Raw genomic sequence first — 18,604 nt, forward strand, 5'->3', positions numbered from 1 at the left:
CTCAAAAGGAAGCATTTAGCCAAATGTTTCCTTAACTGCAATCTCTTCCATTATTTCACCCAAAGAGACATCTTGATAATTTCTTGCTCTGCTTCAGCCCTTCCAGAATCAGAGAGCAAAGGATATCCTGTATAATTATATACCTGCTTTCCAGGCTGAAGGGCAAGAAATAAGAATAAATTAAGCTTAAATTTAAGCTTAAAGAAATTTAATTTTGCAAGGCACTGAACAGATATCCTTAATTAAGCCCATGAGCGCTTCACAGTTTAGGTAAACAAGTGGTATTTTGTAAACAGGAAGTTTTTCTGCTAAAAAACTGGACTCCTTACTTAGGCAACCAGACTCTTCTCATTGAATCAATAGGAGTTAAACATTTGGCAAATCTTCACAGTAAAGCCACCTATATATGTCACTTTAATGCCATCGCAATAAGCTTTTTTAGAAGCTTAAATATGCCCCAAACCACACTGCAAATATGCACCACATGTGTAACTTATGCCATGATTAGAAATGTCTGGAAACTTTATTTTTTAAAGTGTGTTTTATCAGAAATAAATGGTTTAATAAAAGAACCAATTTCCTCAGAAAGGTTCATATACTTCATAAGAATGCCATTACAGAGATTTTAATGTAATATTCTAAACCACCTAAGTGGAAGAGACTCGAGTTGGAGTAGCCAGCAACCCTGATTTGGATGTGGGACTCAAATCCCTGACCTGCCTAGTTTGGTGCCCATGGTCCCAGGGATTACTTAACTCCCCTGCTTACTGCCACTGCTGTATGGCACTAAGCTGACACTGCCCCTGCCTTGTGCTTTTCAAAGGTCATTATTTGTCCTCTGAAGGATTCTTCAACTTCTTTTCCTTCAGCTCCTGTGCCAGTGTTTAATGAGAGGCCTCGTGCCTGTGAGAACACCCCTATAAAAAGCCATGGTGCTTCCTGTGTAACAGGACAGAAACATCTGACTGGCTCCAATGTTCACTCAAAGGAGGGGTGTTGTTTAACCCTCTTGAGCCCTCACTCCTCTCACTGCAGCTCTTCCTGCGTTGGCATTAAAGGGTGCAAGGCTGCAGAAAGCCAGAAGTGCTGCAGATTAGAGCAGAAGTGCTTGGACAGCATGGGGCAGCTCAGGGAGTGGAACACAAAGAGGTGAAATGGGTCATGTCTGAGGCAGAGCTGAAATGATGTATTACGGTTATGGAAAAGAAGCTGTTTAAACTTCTGTAAGCAATATCACAAAGTCATCCCAGTGTGGAGGACATTCCCAGGGAGGACACAGCAAATCACAGAACACAAGTTCCCAATGAGGATTTTATGAGATTCATGATTTATCTATCTGCTGATTTAGTATCAGCTGTATTCAAAACCAGATTGAAAAGCCATCAATAGGTTGTAAAGCATTTTTCAATGTTAAGAGTGTGTATAAATTCTAATAATTTGATACATTCCCATTGAAGAGTCCAGCATCTGATTTCTGTGATTGTGAATTACCAGATTGTCTGCATGTAAATAGCATCTGTATCCTTGACAACCAGACTTTATGACTGACTCATTCAGTGAGGTCATGATTCATTGTCAGAGGTATCAAAATTCAGTACTTTCTTTCACAGTACATTTCCTGCCATTAGGTTTGTGCCAAATCATAGTAACTGAGATTTCCTTACAGACAGGAACAAAGTACTGACCAAGAAGCAAGCAAAAGCAGGGACTAATCCAGCAAAAGCAATACATAAATGAACCTCAGATTGGGACCAATCCCTCATAAAAAGGAAAAAAATCAGTAAAATGGATAGAGATGCAATTTAATGTGGTCTAAAAAGAGAAAAAGGTGATCAGAATCCTCTTCAGGCAATATGAAATATTCAGCTGCTCCCTAGGCCTTGCATAAATGTGAGCAAAGCAGCAAAGTGTCTGAACGCACATGCACACAGAGATCCCTGAACAGCCCTGGGGGTCCGAGCTTACTTGACACAATTCTGTGTATAAGAGATGACAAATCCTCAACTCCCATGGACTTTGAGGCTAGATGGAATCAAATCAGCACCTTTTCAGTCTGACAGGAGGAATGCATTCTGTTTTGGGTGAAGAATCCTTGACTGGGTCAGCTTTACCTTTTGAATTTAAATCTCTCCGTTCACTTCCTTCTTTCCTATGCTATTCTTCTTTATCCTCCAGTGCAAACTTCAAAATCTGTCTTTCTTTCCCTCTTACCCTCAAGGTTTGTTTTACCTTGTTTCTCATTCCAGTCTTATCATGCAATAAAGAATGTGCCAAATCTGTTGTGTTCTACCATTTATATTAAATGCCATGGAACTGATGAACTTGGGTGATTTTAAGAGTGAAATTTTTAACTTGGAGTAATGACATTTGTTAAGTTTTTGTGAGACTCAGATACCTAACCAGCTGGCTTCTTTACAGAACTAGAATTTTGATTATTTTCATAATGCAAATTCACAACTTTAATTGGTCTATGTCTTTTTTTTTTTAAATTGTATGAAGAATTTTAAACAGTGCTGCCTGAGGGTCAGTTCTTTAACTGCTCAGTATGGGAAAAGCTTTATTGAAACCAGGGGGTTTTATGTGCACTAGATAAGACTCTGACCTCTCTTTCAAGGCAAAGAATTTCAGCCCTAATTTAGTATGTAGGGGATAATTTTAGTAGTGTGAATAAGTCCAGTTTAGCTGAAGAAATTGCTTATGTGTCTGCACCCCTTGTTGAGTTAAAATACCTCAGGCCAGAAAATCAGTGGAGAGCACTGCACATCTTACACTTTACTGCCTATGCTGTAATGGAACTGACAGTGTGACACAATATACAGCAATGACCATGCCTGAATTACAGCTGTAAAGATAAATTTGTTAATTGACAAGAAAGAAAGGATTAATTTGTTTTTAAAATACTGTCAAATGCTTACTTGTAGGTGTTACATATGAGTTAGATGTCCCACACCTGAAGCAGATGAGTTAACACAGTCACTGGACTCAGAAGATCAGACATCTGCTCTGAGGTGAGCTCCAGCCTCCAAATCCACTCATAAAGATGACACTTTGGCTGCCTACATCCAGATGTATAGCAAGGTGTACATCTCAATCCCTGAAAGCACCTCACAGTTATCCTGCCTGCCCATCAGTCGCCTTGCCAAGAGGACATCTCCTGTAGATCTGTGTTTTATCTGCCACTCCTACATGGATACTGCAGAGTCCCTATGGTGACTCAAACCATGTTTAGGCAATGGAACCAAACCCTTGATCCTTGTTACCAGCTTCAGTATCTTTTCCTCATGTAAATGGTTGTGTCTTTACCTTGTGCTGAGTCCAATCTGAGTGTCTCAATAACATAAATTAATCTCAGCATCTAATTCACACCAAAATACTGTGATATGTCACAGGTGGGAGGTGTATTTTTCCGAAGTACATCTTTTAGGAAACATTTTCCCTGTTACACATCTTTCTTTTTGTTTCAGGCCCTGCAATCACTGTCAAACATGATTCTCAACATGAATGCAGTACTAAAATCTCTATCAGTACTTTGTTTCAAGCCATAAAACCATGATGCTTTTAAAGTGCCTGTGTTGATCCTGCCCTACAAACAGGTATTATAAACCATTTAGTGACTAGTGTACTGACAGTACAGTGATCTAACTTTAAAAGCTGTCCTTTATGGATTACACCTGAATAGACAGTTGTGAATAATTTATATATGAAATTCAATCAATGATGGCCAGTTTTGACAGGTCATTTAACCCATGTAGAACTTTTGTCTCTTGAAAGCACATCTTTTGCAAGTGTGTTGAGAGTGATTGATTTTCTATATTCATCCTGCATCTGGTGTTCATATTGAACACTCCTGCTCTTACTCTACAAATTGCTACAAGGGAAAACTTTGTTAGATTTAGGATATATGCTGTACAAAGAGGGTGGCCAGACTCTGGAACATGGGGCCCAGGGAGCATGTGAGACCTCAGTGTTTGGAGACTTGACACTCATCGGTACAAAGTGCTGAGCAGCTGGGTCTATCTATGTTGGTCCTGCATTAAGTGGGGTTTGGATAGTCTCCAGAGAGCCCCTGCAACCTCTTCCATAGTTTTGTGCCTTTGGTTTTTTTTTTAAACCTCATTTTCATTCTCATAACTTGAGTCCAAATATGCAAACCTTAACTGAATTCTAAAATCAGTCACTGAAAACTACCTAATATTTACTATGTTCTGATGCCACCAGTCTGCTCTGATGGAATCTACTGCTGCACAATCTTACTCTACACCTGGACAAAGCTCAATCAAGCTTCAATTTTGAACTCTCTGCATGCTACATTTGAATCTCTGAGTTCAGTCTTTCAAAATGGACAGGGCACAATTGATGTTCACTTACCCATATCTATTAAAATTCATCCTGCTTTAATACTCTACTTGTTAATAGTGAAAAATGCGCTAATAAACTCACACTATAGCTTCATTCAATTAAATCAATAGGTTTTTAATCAGTCTTCTTTTTTTCAGGACAAAACATGGAAAAATGAGTGGCAACATGACTGGGTAAAGTGTGTGCAAAGGCTAAATATGAAGTGAGCAAGGTCTTTACATTTCTCCTAATGCATTTCTAGCTAGGGTCTGCCCAATCCTCTCTGAATTTCCCTCTTTTAAATGGTGTTCAGCAAAGAGTTTCAAGCTTGTCCAGTACAAAAAGGAAAGGTTTTGTATTCTTTGTCTAGGAAGATCTAAGACCTGGGAAAGCAATAAGAATTCAGTAGTAAGCTGCACTGACACAGGTGGCAGGTGTAAAATGTAAGATGCACCTGTAAATGTAAGGCAAAGCACTTCTTTAACAACTTGCCAAACCCCAAAGCAGCATCAATATTTGAATTTTCTAATAGTAGTCAGAATGCACAAAACCAAAGTCACACTTCCTTTCCCCGTTTCAGTGTCTATACTAACAGTATGTGTTAGTTTCCCCCCTACTTAAGGCAGTTCATCTTTCTCTGGCAGCAGTCCTTCATTCTCTGTCCCAGAGGACACCTCCTGTGCAACTTACCTTCAGGTCAGACACATCTCTGTAGCACTGCTCAGAACGGGTGTGATCAGAAAGCTGCACATTCCAGAAACATGGGAGCTGGTAGACAAGGAAGGGATTTTGTTTGATGACTGCATTGAAGATATCCTAGCAGAAAAAAAACCAGAGAAACATTTGGGTATGTTGTTTCTACTGTGTGAGGTGATCTCAACTCCTACCCCAGCTGACTCTCCTTCTCCCCCTCACAGGCAGAAATTCCAATGGTGATGAAAGGTGAAGTCTGTAAACCTTTCTCCATAATTCTGTTGCCTTGGAGGGTGCTGTTAATCTAAGGGGTGATGTATAGATCCACACAAGAGGAAAAAGCTCTCCTGACACACAGAGCTAAGGCACTCCAGCAAAGTTTTCTAACATTCATCTTGTTGGCATGAGGTGTGGCTCCTCTTCTAGTCACCAGGGAGAGTAACAGGCAGTAAAGACACAGTTCCTGCTGGCACTGAATACTGCACCACTTTTTAACAAAGGGCAGGAAAGTGAATCTGGCAGCTATGTTGCTTCAAGGTGAATTACTAGACATGACTTTAGGTAGAACTTTATTGTTGCAACAAGTACCACAGGTACTTTATGGAGAAGGCACGGAGGACAGGTTGCAGAGCAGCCTACGCCATGAGGGACAGAAAGTCTTGCCATAAGCAGTCATTCCATTGGAGAAGTTAAAAGGACAATCTGAGGGTAAGGTATTAGGGGAAGACTCAAGCAGCCCTGCTCTTGAGTCTGTTCTGCAAAATTCTGTCCCATGCAGGTATTAGACAGCAACTCAGGACCTGACTGAAAACACAGTGAAATTGCAAGAATCTTTTAAATGAACCTCCGGATCACCCTGCAAAGATGCTGTACAGAGTGCACATCTCCATGAGCATGCTTCCTTTGTGGTGACTGGTCAGCAGCCAGAGGTAGCTCTGAAGGAGAACAAATATCTAAATATGATGCTGTATTGAGTTAACACGTTCAAGCTGTTGAGCAAGAATTATTGGTTCAAGTCTAGTATTACATTCTGTTTCTGGATCTAAATTGAGAGTTGGCAAGAAGCACAAATTGAAAAACTGTATTTCTATGTTTAGGCACACTGTTTCTTCTCCAGGCCTCAGCCTCCTATCTGTGGCAGGGAGACAGCAGCACTTTTGTCTTTACAGGGCTATTGTGGCAAGGAGTACATTAAAAGACATCTGGGACTCATCTGCCAGAAACAGTAAAGAAATCTCAGGAGACCCTTAAAACTAAAATCTGATTACACAATAACCAGTGGGAAAAGACACAGTTTATTTGGACTTCTGGTGCCTGGAGGGTTCTGTGTTAAAGAAGGGAGGACAGAAAAAGAAAGCTTAAAAACCCCTTTTGTCCCTCTTATGAATCATCTGAGCAGAGGAGGTAAAAATGTCAGTGCAGTAAGAGGAACCAAACCTTGTGACTAAATCTCCATTCTCTTCCACATTTTGCCCAGAATGATTCAACAGATGGTGACTACAGGCACAACAGCTTTCCCTTGCCTGTCCCCACATCTCATCCCCTCTCCCTTTCTTTCCTTCCTCAACCCATGGCTCAGTGGTTGTGCCCCAGTCCTGCAGTGTCCCACTCACCTGGTCAGCCAGTGAAGTGGACAGCATGCTCATCAGCTCCCGCTCCGCCGTCAGTCTCCACATCTGCTCCCACTTCATCTTCCGCAATTTATCGAGGAGCAGCAAGATCACCCCTGAAGGGAAACACGGGGCAGAGATAAAGGGAACCCATGGTGTCACGTGCCAGCCAAGGCCCAACCTGCCCATGTGCTTATGCACCAGCTAAAACACAACATAAAGGTATCTGACACACCTGACTGCAACCCTTGAAACTTCTCTGAGGAACAAATTATCAATGCTGGTTACAACCTCGACCTTGAGAGGGCCTGCCATTGAGGCACCAAGTGTGCACAGAACAGGATCCTCAAACTGGAAATTTTAAGTTGGAAGAAAGATACCTCAACATTCATTGTATTCCTCAGTTGCTTTTTGGCCGGCCAGAATTCCTAGTGTACAAGAAGGGAGAACAGCGGAAACAATGAAGCTGGATTGAAACACCAGAAAAACCTTTCCTACAGTGTCTTAGAAAAATGTGCTTGAAAAATGAATTGGGAAAGGCTCAGATAAGAGTGCTGTCATGGGGAATGAATGCAGACTGAAGGACCACAAAGAAGGAGTACTGATAAACAGCAGGCTGACAGAAACCACCTAGTAAAATCAATGATGGGTTCTGTGTTGTTTCATATCTTCATTAGTGGAGGGAGGAAGTAAACAGAACAGTAATGACATCTGCAAATGACATTTAACAAGAGGCCTTACAAAAGAATATCACGGCAACTGTAGAGAACCATAGCAGCTACACAGAAGAATACGAAATGACAAAAAGCAGGCACAGGGAAAAGCTGCCTCAGGAGTCCAAGTTGATAAAAGTAATGAGAAAAAGAAAGGAAATGTTGTCTGAATGCTTAAGAAAAACTCTCCTAAAACCACTGCAGTGAAATAAACTAAAAATGGCAGACAAACTACTTTATTTCATGAGTCTTTCCAAATCAGACTATACCAGGATTGGAAAATGTACCTGGAAAAGTGCTGCTCTGGATGGGAGAGGACATAGGTGGTTCCAGTTGCTTCCTATATTTAGTTTCTAGGACATGGAAAGTTTCTTTCTAGTAAAACCTGGCACTGCTATGAATAAAAAGAAAATCTCTCCTGGCAGTGCATTTTGTGGCCTATTTTAGTTGTGTTTTCCATTCAGTCCATCTGGTTCCCAAGGATGCTGGAACCCGTGCTGGAGGGATCCCCTTTCATCTTCAGTCAACCTTTCTGCTTCCAGCTGTTGGATTGGGAAGGGATGCATTGTCACAACATGCTGCAGTTCATTTATGCCAGTGTGTTTGTCTTCTCTCCAGCATAAGGAAAGCCTGTTTTGGAGCATGTAGTGTGCATGCATGAGCTTCTAAGAGAGTCATTATACATTGTCTGAAATTCTACATCAGTGTGAAACAGGTTCCTTGTGCTGCAGCAATAAACTGGGTGGGAGATCTCCTCTCCAGCAAAGGACTTTTCCAGCTGGCAAGGACAGTCAGCTTTGCAGTGAAATGCAACTGAGAAGGTTCTTTATTAAGCAAAATAAAGAATAATGGTTAGATAACTGTAATAGAATAGTTTTTATAATTCATAGACAATAGGCCGATTTTTCTTAATTTCTCTAAGCCTCCAAGTCTGAGGAAGAAAAGGGGTAATATTTTAATATGTGCAGTGTTCTTTTATTTTTTTTTTTTGACTTCCACTCTTATCCTAGCAGCAGATTATGGCATTGCAGCTAACAAGATTATGCTGTCCTGAGGGGCTATCATGGTAGCAGCTGAGAGTAGAAGAGGCAGATGGAGTGAAAAAACTGGAATATATGTGAGAAAGGATGTACTAAATTATAATGCAATTATGGCTACTGAAATTATTCACAAAGTTTTACTGTTTCACCATCAAAACTAATTTCAATATGATTTCTATTTTAATTCACCTGCAGACTTGCGTTTAACACCTTTGTACAGTTTCTATTTAGGCTTTTAATTTACTGCTCCCGGAGAATCAAGTTTAAATATTTACTTATTAGTATAAGTGAGAATAAGACATTTCTACTAAGAGGAGATTTTAATACTATTCACTTAGTGTTATTGAGTCCAAAAGCAAAGCAAAAGCATGTGTTTTGAGAACTTTTAAAACAGTTCACACAGAGGAAAAATTACTTTTTTCAGAACAGTGAACTTCAGGTTCTTGTCTTTATTGTTGTGTTGCCAAAAGCAAATATAACAAATGAACTAACTTCAATCTACACAATTAGTTTGCAGGCAAAGTGTCTGAAATAAGGAAAATATTTGCCTCAGGATCTCCTTCCCTCAGAGTCAAATTGAGTGAAATCTCAGACTAAATTCAAGATGACATACTGAATTTAGCTGAACATAAGGGGAAAAGGGACTCGCTCTCATCTGCTGTGCTGGGGGAAGAAGAAACTGGAGGAAAAACAAGAAATGAAACAAATATTTTATTAACATCTGGCCCCAGGCAGCAGGACTTCTGATCTTTGAGAAGTGCAGGATCTTCCTGCCCTAACCTACCTGAGAAAAACAGAAGGAAAGCTTGGCATCAAACAAAGAAAAAGAGAGAAGTGGCAACCCAAACATCTCATGAGTATTAAACAAATTATGATTAGCCACAGAGCACCCTATTTTCCTTCTCCTGAGGCAATAGTTCAGGCATATCCAAAGATGTAAATATCTCAACGATCTAGGAGAAAAAGAATGCTTTATTACTAAATTTGTGGAAAACATCCTAGTCTTGTTATAACTTGAATGGCATTTCTCTCCTGCTGCTTGATGAGATTTTGCTTGAACTACCAAAATTTGACAGATTCTGAACTGCTCAAACAGGCAAACAAACAAGAAAGCAAACAAACAAACAAACAAAGCAGTTTCTCAAAAATGTCATTTAAGGACACACAAAAAACCCAGCTCCAAAACCAAAATAAAAAAACTCCCCCTAAGCACAAAAAAAAAATAAAATTGGTGAATAAATTGAATAAAACAGGACAATAAACCTGAATTAACATATTTGGATTAGAATGTTTCAGTTGGAAAACACTGCAAAATATTTTTGGTACATCTTAAAGCTTAATTTACTTGAAAATAAGTTTAATCTCAAAATTGATACAAATTAAAAATCTTATAGAAAATTATGACAAGATCTGAAAAGGAAAATAAATTTTCTATTTTGGGTCTAGCCAAACTTTTGGAGTCACCTTTTCCATCCTTAGCCCATTTTTTGATTCAATCTAAACCAACTTTTTTGTTCTTACAATGTTTTCATTAATGGTTTCCAGAGATGCTTTAAGGCATGTCAGCAAATTTGTTCTTCTTTTTTGTTTGCTTTTGTTAATCTGCTCCAAAACAAAATATTTTATTTCATTTTTCTGAACAGTAAATTGAAAGTCTACAGAAAGATCAGCCATTTCCCTTGGAATACTACCAAGCATCCCCACCTCTTGCTTCTGGAAGAAAGACAACAGCTCCTCCTGAAATTCAGAGAGGAACATATAGTAGAGCTGGAAGTAATAAACAACATTTTAAGACAAAACAGAATCACTTAGAGATGTTATAGTGAAACTGGACAAGCTTTCAAACTCAATCAATTTATTACAATGGGCCTTTCAAAATGCCTGAAAAAAACACTCAGTGCTGTGGGGGAAGAAAATGTAGCTCCTGAGAAAGAATTTTCTGTAGGATCTTGCCTGTTTCTTTTGGGTGGAACAGGATGCTTTTGTGAGCCTTTGAGGCAATGCCATCTTATATGAGTAGCACCTCAGAATCCATCCCTGTCAGATTTTTAAAAATTCTTCTTGAAATCAGGCCTGCAACACTGAACCAGCTAGACAAATAACAAGTAGATATCATCCTAATATCCAAAACAGACAGGTAAGACACGCTCCAAAATCTATCATAAAGCAATAGTGAGTTTTAAAAAAATTACTGGGATTTTGCCATAGCTAAGCAGCACACCAACACCAAACCACTGAGTCTGAGAGAAATCATGTTAAACAGGCCTGAAATTATGCAGATTTTGCAATAAATATCTGACCCAGACATTGAGGGCAGTAATCTACCATGTTTTGTGAAACAGATTTGGCACCCAAAATTTGAACTCTGTCTTGAGTGCTGTGGAAGAGCCGTGTGGCTCTGCTGTCCTACGAGAGGCTCCATGATAGTGCTGATTGCTGAGTACTCTAGCAAATACTTACAACTTCTTTTCATTCTCATTTATTGTACTTGAACTCAATGGAAACTGTCCCAGTGTGCAGTGTTAGAGATGTGACTATGCCTTTGCTGGTCAGGGCTCCAAGGACCAGTTTTGTTAAGGACTGCATTTGGAATCCACTGAGCCACAGCTCCACACCACTGACTGTGGCCTCTCTTTTCCACCCACGGTATCAAGAGCAAACAGAAAAACCTAAGTATATGGCTGTTAGGGATTCAAACATTAATTTAAAGTTAGAATTCCAAAACAAGCCACTGAACATGTTTTAAAATGTGCATCTTTGTGTGGATGAAATTCACAGCACTTACCTCACTTGGTTTATGGACTATCTGTTGCTCATAATTTGACAAGCCATAATATTACTGCAATAAAGCCATATTTTTCTATAGCTTTTAACATGATGTGACTGAAAGGACTGTCATTCTAGCATTTCTGGAGCATCCTGATACATTATTTAACTATGAATTTCACGCACCAGTCTTTTTTTCTCAAAAAAGCTTTTCACAATCTAAAATAACCAAACTAATAAAAAACTCGCACGGATGTACAATGTGTTCATTGAGAATAAATGACGATCCACATTGGAACTTTTCTCTCAGAAAACTGAACAGGGCTGAGAAGCTGTTTTGAAACAAAGTGTGCATCCCTCCAGGCACAGTGACAGAATGCAATAGCCCTCATTTTCTCGGCACATGTATTAAAAGTGAAAGTTGTCATAGAGGGCAATTTGAAATGTTGTGCAGTCACTCTGTTGGGAGGCTGGTTCCTCCTGAAGCATTATAAACATTTTGTTTACACTTCCTGATGACCATTTAATGAAATAGAAAACTTTTACTTTCTTTATTCTCTTCTTCCCAAGTATGCTACTTTTCCTTAGGCCAAATTAAGATGAATGTTTTACTCAAGCATATTTCTAACTTCTTATTATAGAGCTGCTCACTGTAGCTCAGAATGTCCCAGTTTTCTGATTCTTTACTGCTTAGATGCTATTCTTCCTGAGCAATTTGGAAGAAGATAAACATGTTTTCTATCTTCTATTTAATGACTTCCACTTCTGGGGGAATTTCTCTAACTTTCTTTAAGCCCCAAAGCTGCTACAGAGGAATTTCCTTAACTCCAGAGTCCAGGAGTTCTGGAGGAGAGGAAACATGAGCCATAAGACTTTTTGCAGGTCTATGGAGGAATACCTCTGCTACTTAGAGACCATCCTGCTCAGTAATGCTCTCTCCTTTTATCTCCCAGAGTCTTGTGAGGAGAACTAACAATTCCACAGGCCTTTCAGAGGTCAGCAAAGAAAAATCTTCTCTAGACCTGAAGAAACTGGCCTTCTCTCACACACATCCCAAGCATATAAAATACCAAGCAGTAAAAATTCACACACTTAGCAGCCCAAATTGCTGAAAAGATTCACCTAACATGGAAAACAACATGGCTGGAAAAGAACAGAAATATTAGAAAAGTAAAAAATGGAAACTAGGGGTTATTCCCAGCTGCTGTACTTGTTTGGGCATCAAGGAAGACATTAAGGATAGTAACGTTTCTCAAAACCCTGTATCTTGAACCTTGTGCAAAGGGTTGTTGGAGACAAAAACCATCTGTGAAGAAGCTCCTTACATGGCTTCTTTTTGTGACCCTTTGAATATATAGCACAGAGAAATAACATTTTAGAGGCAAAAAAGGAATATTCCAGGGAGTTCTCATTTGGTAAACTATGGAAATGGCTTCTAAGAAGGGAAAAAACCCTGTAAGAGGCACATCATTAAAATCTCATAAAATGCAAAAGAAAGTTTTTGCTGAGCACTTTTACACCTCAGAGAACACATTCTAACCTCAGACCTGCAAAGGGAGAGAGGAGGGAGGTTTCAGCCTTTATACACTGCATCACCATGGCAGTGGCCACAAGAAGTGGAGATCTGTCTCAAGGACATCTCACAGCACTGCCATGCACAAGGATGAGCTGACACATCTCTGCACGTGTCTGAAACACATCATGAAGGTGCCAAAAGTGGCCACTAGCTAAAAGATGGCCAGGTACACATCTTTTTATAAAGTATTTTGAAATGTGAGATTTAAAATGAAAAGCGATATTGGGGGGGAGGGGTGTGAATGTCGAAAAGTTTTACAAAGTTTTAAAGAACTTCTCTTCAATACTAAAGCCGCAGTAAATTCTTACACACAAGATTAACTGTGGCTTCATTTGCCTGTGTGCTTAGGTGGCTTCAACAGAAAAAAAAACCTCCTGATTCAATATTTATTTAGGTGATAAAGTCAGAAAGGATAATTTTTCATTCTTGCATAACAGAGGTCATAGGATTTTTCAAAATCAGTTATGGGCCTACTAGAGCATAACTTCTAGAAAAAAAAATCAGTCTCGATTTAAAAATTTACAACAATGGACAGTCTACCACAAACTTTGATAAGTTATTCCAATGCATAATTACCCTGATGCAGGGTGCTTCCCTTATTCTAATTTGAACATCTCTTTGAACCTTCAGTCATTTGATCTTGCTGAACCTTTGCTAAATTGGCAAGCCCTCTATTAAGAAATGTTATTTTCTCCTCTGAATATTAATAACGTAGGATCAAATTATCCTTTGACTTGCTCCCAGATAAGCTCCTGGAGCCATTTTTTCCAAACTTCATGGGAAATTTTCCAGTATTATTGCTGAATTTTGCAAATTTTTGAGTGGTCATTATTGACCTGTGAAGCTTAGCCCTGGACAAGTAGCTAAATCTATATTTTAAAATATATACAGTCCAAGAAGTGATGCCCAGCAGGCAGAGCACCAAAGCCCTGTTTGCTGTGTGTGTGCAGCTGGGGGTGAGCATGCTCTGCTCAGGGCCTGGCTCTGTCCTGAGCACGCCCTGCTGGCCACATCCATCCGGCACAGCACTTGCCTCTGAGGTCTGGTTATGCTCCTTCAGTTGTCAGACAGAATGATTATCCTGTTTGCATTTCTCAGTGTGGATGACATTATGAGAGAGACATGTCACAGTTTTCTAGACTGGAGTGTTTTTAGCAAGGAACAGAGGGCTGTGTTGTGTGCACTGGAGAATGTCATCAGGGCATGTGAAATATTAATCTTCTGATGCCACACTTGAGGATTAGAAAGAGGTGCCAAATGGAGTGTAGTCCTATCCATGCTACCTTCCAGAAATACTTCCTGAAGTGAACAATGAAAAAAATTACACTAAATTTATTTTTTTTTAAATGAAAGACAGTTTGGTTCCTGAGAAAGACAGAGTACCAACTAATTTCTGTGTCCTGTGGATAAAGAGGGAGCCAAGAGTGAAGAATGAACTGGGCAGCTAAGTTACCTGGCAGTGTAGACATCAGGTGTGACAGGAGTAAAAAGCCTCCAATCCATACAAAACAAATGCCTCTCCTGTACTCATACTTGAAATTACTCTATTCGTACATCCAATGATCACACAAAGTATTTTGTCAATCATAACAAACCTGGAGTTCATCCAATTACCCATACTGGGTATGGATGATTGTCATGCATCTCTTAATTCTTCCTGAGCATAGAATTCTTCATGTCAGTGCCTCAAAACACAGAATTGTGAGTGAGTGAGTGAGTGAGTGAGTGAGTGAGTGAGTGAGTGAGTGAATGTCACAACTCTACAAAAAGCCAGAGGACCTGGACTTTGGGTGAGCTGCGCTGAAGAGGAATCACAGAATAATACAGACTGTACAGGGTTACTCTGCGGGAGGTTCAGTCATTGCATCTCCGTGTGCAGGCATGTTTGGAAAAAGGGATCACACAAAACTGGTTTTTATGGATAAAAACTGAGGAGGTTTGTTGAAATTTGCTGGTTATTTACCCCGTTGAAAGCAAGTACATCTTCCAAAAGTAATTTATCTTAGACTCTCCACCAAAGAACCACCCACCTTTAAAAGAAAAAATAATCTGTTTCTTAATCCTTAGCTCTTGAAAATCAGCCTAAGTCTCTTTAATGCAAGAGTCAGGCATTTATATCAGATCTGGATCTTATCCATGATACTTATCTATGTTTTACTCTTCCACAGAAAGCAGCAAAAAGTGAATGGTAACAGGGACCATTGCTTTAAATTATGTTTGGTTTTTTGGTTTTGATCCTCTCAAAGGCATCATATTCAATAGGGGTCAAAATACCAACAATTTTACAAGGTTTCCACCTGGGACTATGTGAAGAGGAAAAATGCACCCTGCACAGGTGCTAATTATTTTGGCTGGCTTTTAATCTTAAGAGTATCTGCCTTATACTTTCCATCATGGTGGAGAAGAGCTTGCAAAAGCAGTTTCTAATATTAAGAGTAGTCCACAAGGCTAATTGTAACAATGGGCACAGTGAGCAAGAACCTGTCAGCTTTTCTGGGTCTGGCGTTCACTCAACACCTGACCAACAAAGGAGGAGATGTGGTTCAGGGCTGAACGACTGGAAAGGTATTTCTTTCTATTAGGATGACAAAGAGGTTTGGAGTTTCATATTCAGGAAAAAGCAGAAAACTTCCCTCAGCCTTCCCCCCCCTCCCCTTAATGGGCAGTTTATTGACTGAGCGAGATTCAGGAGGAATAGAACATTCTAAGAAATGGATTAGAGGAATGAAAGCAGCAGCACACAATGAACAAGCCTGGAAATTAACTACAGCATTTTAAAAAAAAGCCCAGGAAACATAATCCTTCCTGCATAACCACTTATTTTCTAGTAACAGAGAGAAGGATTAGGTTCCCAACAGAAATACAGGGATTTGCTTAAGGAGCTGTTTATCATGCTCATATAACCAAACTGAGGTACAGTTTGGGTAAGGAGATTGCAAAGTTGGACTGCCAAGCTTGGAGGGTTGTGTTCAGCAATAAAACACCCAGGTGGTGGCCAGTTACAGGGGGTATTACACAGGAGTTGGTACTGAGCCTGATACTGTTGAGCATTCAGAATAATGATCTGGAAATGGAACAGAATGTGTCCTTGGCAATGTAACACATGACACCACATGGTGGGCTGTGGCCCAATTCCCTGGGGATGGGCAGCTACACAGGGTCCTTGACTGGGCAAGTGGGTAAGAGAAAGCTCCTGAAATTCAACAGAAAGTCCTGAAAAGGACTATTTCTGAATGGAGAGTACATGCTGGGGGCCAGGTGGATAGAAAGGAGATTTCCAGGAGAAGTTCTAAGGGATTGGGTGGACAGCAAGTTGAACATGAGCCAGCAGTGCGACCTTGGGGCAATATTCCATGTGTTGAGCTAGATCAGCCCTCAGGTCATGGGAGGTGATACCACTCTTGGCTCAGCACTTTTAAGACCACACGTGAAGCACTGTTTTGGATTCCTCAGTCAAATAAATACCCTGATACACTGAAGTAAATCCATCAGAGAGCAACTCAAATAGTCATAGGCCTGGCACTCATAAGGATAAGCTGGGAGAACTGGCCTTCTTCAGCCTGGGGAAGAGAAGACTGAGGGATCTCCTGCTGCTTTCTAAAACTACTTAATGGAACAATAATTTTCTAACAGATGCACAGAGACAGAATGAGAGATAACAGTCACATACTGCAGGAAAAGAAAATCTAATTACATAATATGAATTTTTACTTTTATTTTTCACTGAATAGAAAAATAGGGGCTGAATGCAGGAACAGGCTGCTCTGAGAGGTATCCATGAAGACACTTGAAACTCAGCTGGAAAAGACCCTGAGCAACCTGAGCTGATTTTCAATGGGAAGAGGGCCAAAAGACTTTGGGAGATCTTTTCTGATCTAAATTGCCTATAATTCAAAAATTCTACTTGGGGAAAACTTCTCTTTTCACTGTCTGTGACTTTCTTGAGTACAACTGTATAGAGATGATCTGCATATAGAGTGTACTGCAGCACTCCTGTCCTCCCCTGAGCTCACTTTGACAAAGACTGGTCAGAAGGGAAGGCAGAGGAGCTACAGCATGAACAATTAAAGCCATGACATGGCTGAACATAAAGACAAGACAATGAGGAAAGGCAAGAAATGAGCTGCTTCTTCTGAGATTTGTGTGTAGTCCACAAGATTTGCAGATTCTTCTCTTTTAAAGTCTCTTGGTATTTTTTTAAAGGGGAAAGGTTTGTCCTGAACTTAGTTTGCCCAAACACAAAATGCTAGGTTGCCCTAGCACCCAAGAGATCCTAACAGGATCCAACTATGACCAAATCCAACTGGTTTTGTTGGCACTCTTATTAGTGGGAATGACTTTGACACGGGGTAGACAGACATCTTAGTCTCTCTGCTCCTTTCTGCGACAGGCACCAAGCTCCCTATTAAGAGTCCAAAGATGGAGTCCAACTGTGATGCCTCTTTTCTTTGTTTCGGGACTGTGGCTAAAACTGCTGTCTCTGTCCCTACAGAAAGGAACTGTCTTTCCACAATCACTTTTATGAGCACAATGAGAACCTGGAAAGTGAACTTGCACTTCAGAAGAAAACGTACTGGTTTTACTATCACTATGCATTTGTCTGGGCTTCTCCTATCATATAATAGAAGGTTTTGTTCTCAGTGTAGACACCTCAATGCCTTTACTAAGCTTTTATGTGCAAGTCTTTCATCCAAATTTAACCTGCTAATCATTGTCCCTCTACAATAAAGAGGGCACTTCAGACTGCTGGACAACATAATTACTGATCAAGGTATGTATGTTCACATAAAGAACTGCCTTAATCAAGCTAAAAATAAAACACTTCAAAATGATTTTTTAAATCATTACATGGGAATGCTACATCTAAATGCCTGATTTATGTACATTACATGGAGAACTTTACAGTATGGACCCAGGTCAGATCAATAAAACTCCCAAAACAAAGACAGTTTAATCAACTAAAAAGAGATAAATTTTATTTACTCCAATACAACTAGAATCTGGTATAGACTGTCTAAATGCTATCTTTTTTAATCACAGGTTTCCTACAAGATAAATGTTTTCAGTGTTTCAAAACAAGTCTGGGGGTGTTTTTTAAAAACAGTTTTTGCAGGGGCTGAGACATGAAATTGCTAAGGAGTAGAGGAGGTATCTGAGAGAATGCCATGAACAGTAGACTAAGTCAGCCACAGTAATGCCTTTACTACGTGGATAGGCCTCTCAAACTAGAGACCTCATTTTCAAAATCAAAGACATATTGACCCTCAGTTCAGAAATGTCAAACATGCTGTAAACAAGTTCTCAGTACATCACATGCTTTAGAAAGTGCATGAGAAAGACCTGAAATGAAGCTATTCTTTGAGGATAGTCAGCTTTAAGATAGCTTATTTTTAAGTGCAAGCTACAGATTATAGACAACAAAGATAGGCATGTGGTCATCAAAAAACAGAATTATTGCTTTAGCTTCCCACCTTTGACACAAACAGACTGATCTTTCCTGTTGAGACTAAAAGCAAGGAGAGGCTGGCATTCCTAAACTGCTACCTGGACAATGTGCACAGTATTTGTACTTCAAAGGCACCTTCACATGTATAAAGCTCATGTGTATCACCATGCTTTGCACTGAGAACAGTATTTACTGAGTAAACTCATGGTGTCTTAAAGGAAGAAAAATCTAATCCAAAAAACTGGCACAGTGTGAACCTAGGTAGATGAAGAAAGTGCTGCTTTTTGACTTGTCATGAGTGTTGGACAATGGTTTTTTAATCATTAAAATACATTTTTCATCTGTTTGCAAAGGCTCCAAAGATACTTTGACCCAACCCTAGTGACAGCTCTTCTATTACCAAACATGACTTATATTCCAAT

General features: G+C 39.8%; 1 protein-coding gene across 3 annotated transcripts in view; it reads right to left on the reverse strand.

The window, feature by feature from the left end:
• LARGE1 (LARGE xylosyl- and glucuronyltransferase 1) overlaps nucleotides 1–18,604 on the reverse strand; it is a 282,357-nt gene that overhangs the window by 47,442 nt on the left and 216,311 nt on the right. For all 3 annotated transcript variants that reach the window (XM_058021891.1, XM_058021889.1, XM_058021890.1), the window contains 2 exons: nucleotides 6,645–6,757; nucleotides 5,029–5,154 (listed from right to left, as the gene is read on the reverse strand). In XM_058021891.1, coding sequence (XP_057877874.1) covers nucleotides 5,029–5,154; nucleotides 6,645–6,757 — 239 coding nt within the window. The remainder of the gene's footprint in view (nucleotides 1–5,028; nucleotides 5,155–6,644; nucleotides 6,758–18,604) is intronic.

Source organism: Melospiza georgiana, chromosome 4 (assembly GCF_028018845.1).
Source record: "Melospiza georgiana isolate bMelGeo1 chromosome 4, bMelGeo1.pri, whole genome shotgun sequence".
NCBI lineage: Eukaryota > Metazoa > Chordata > Aves > Passeriformes > Passerellidae > Melospiza > Melospiza georgiana.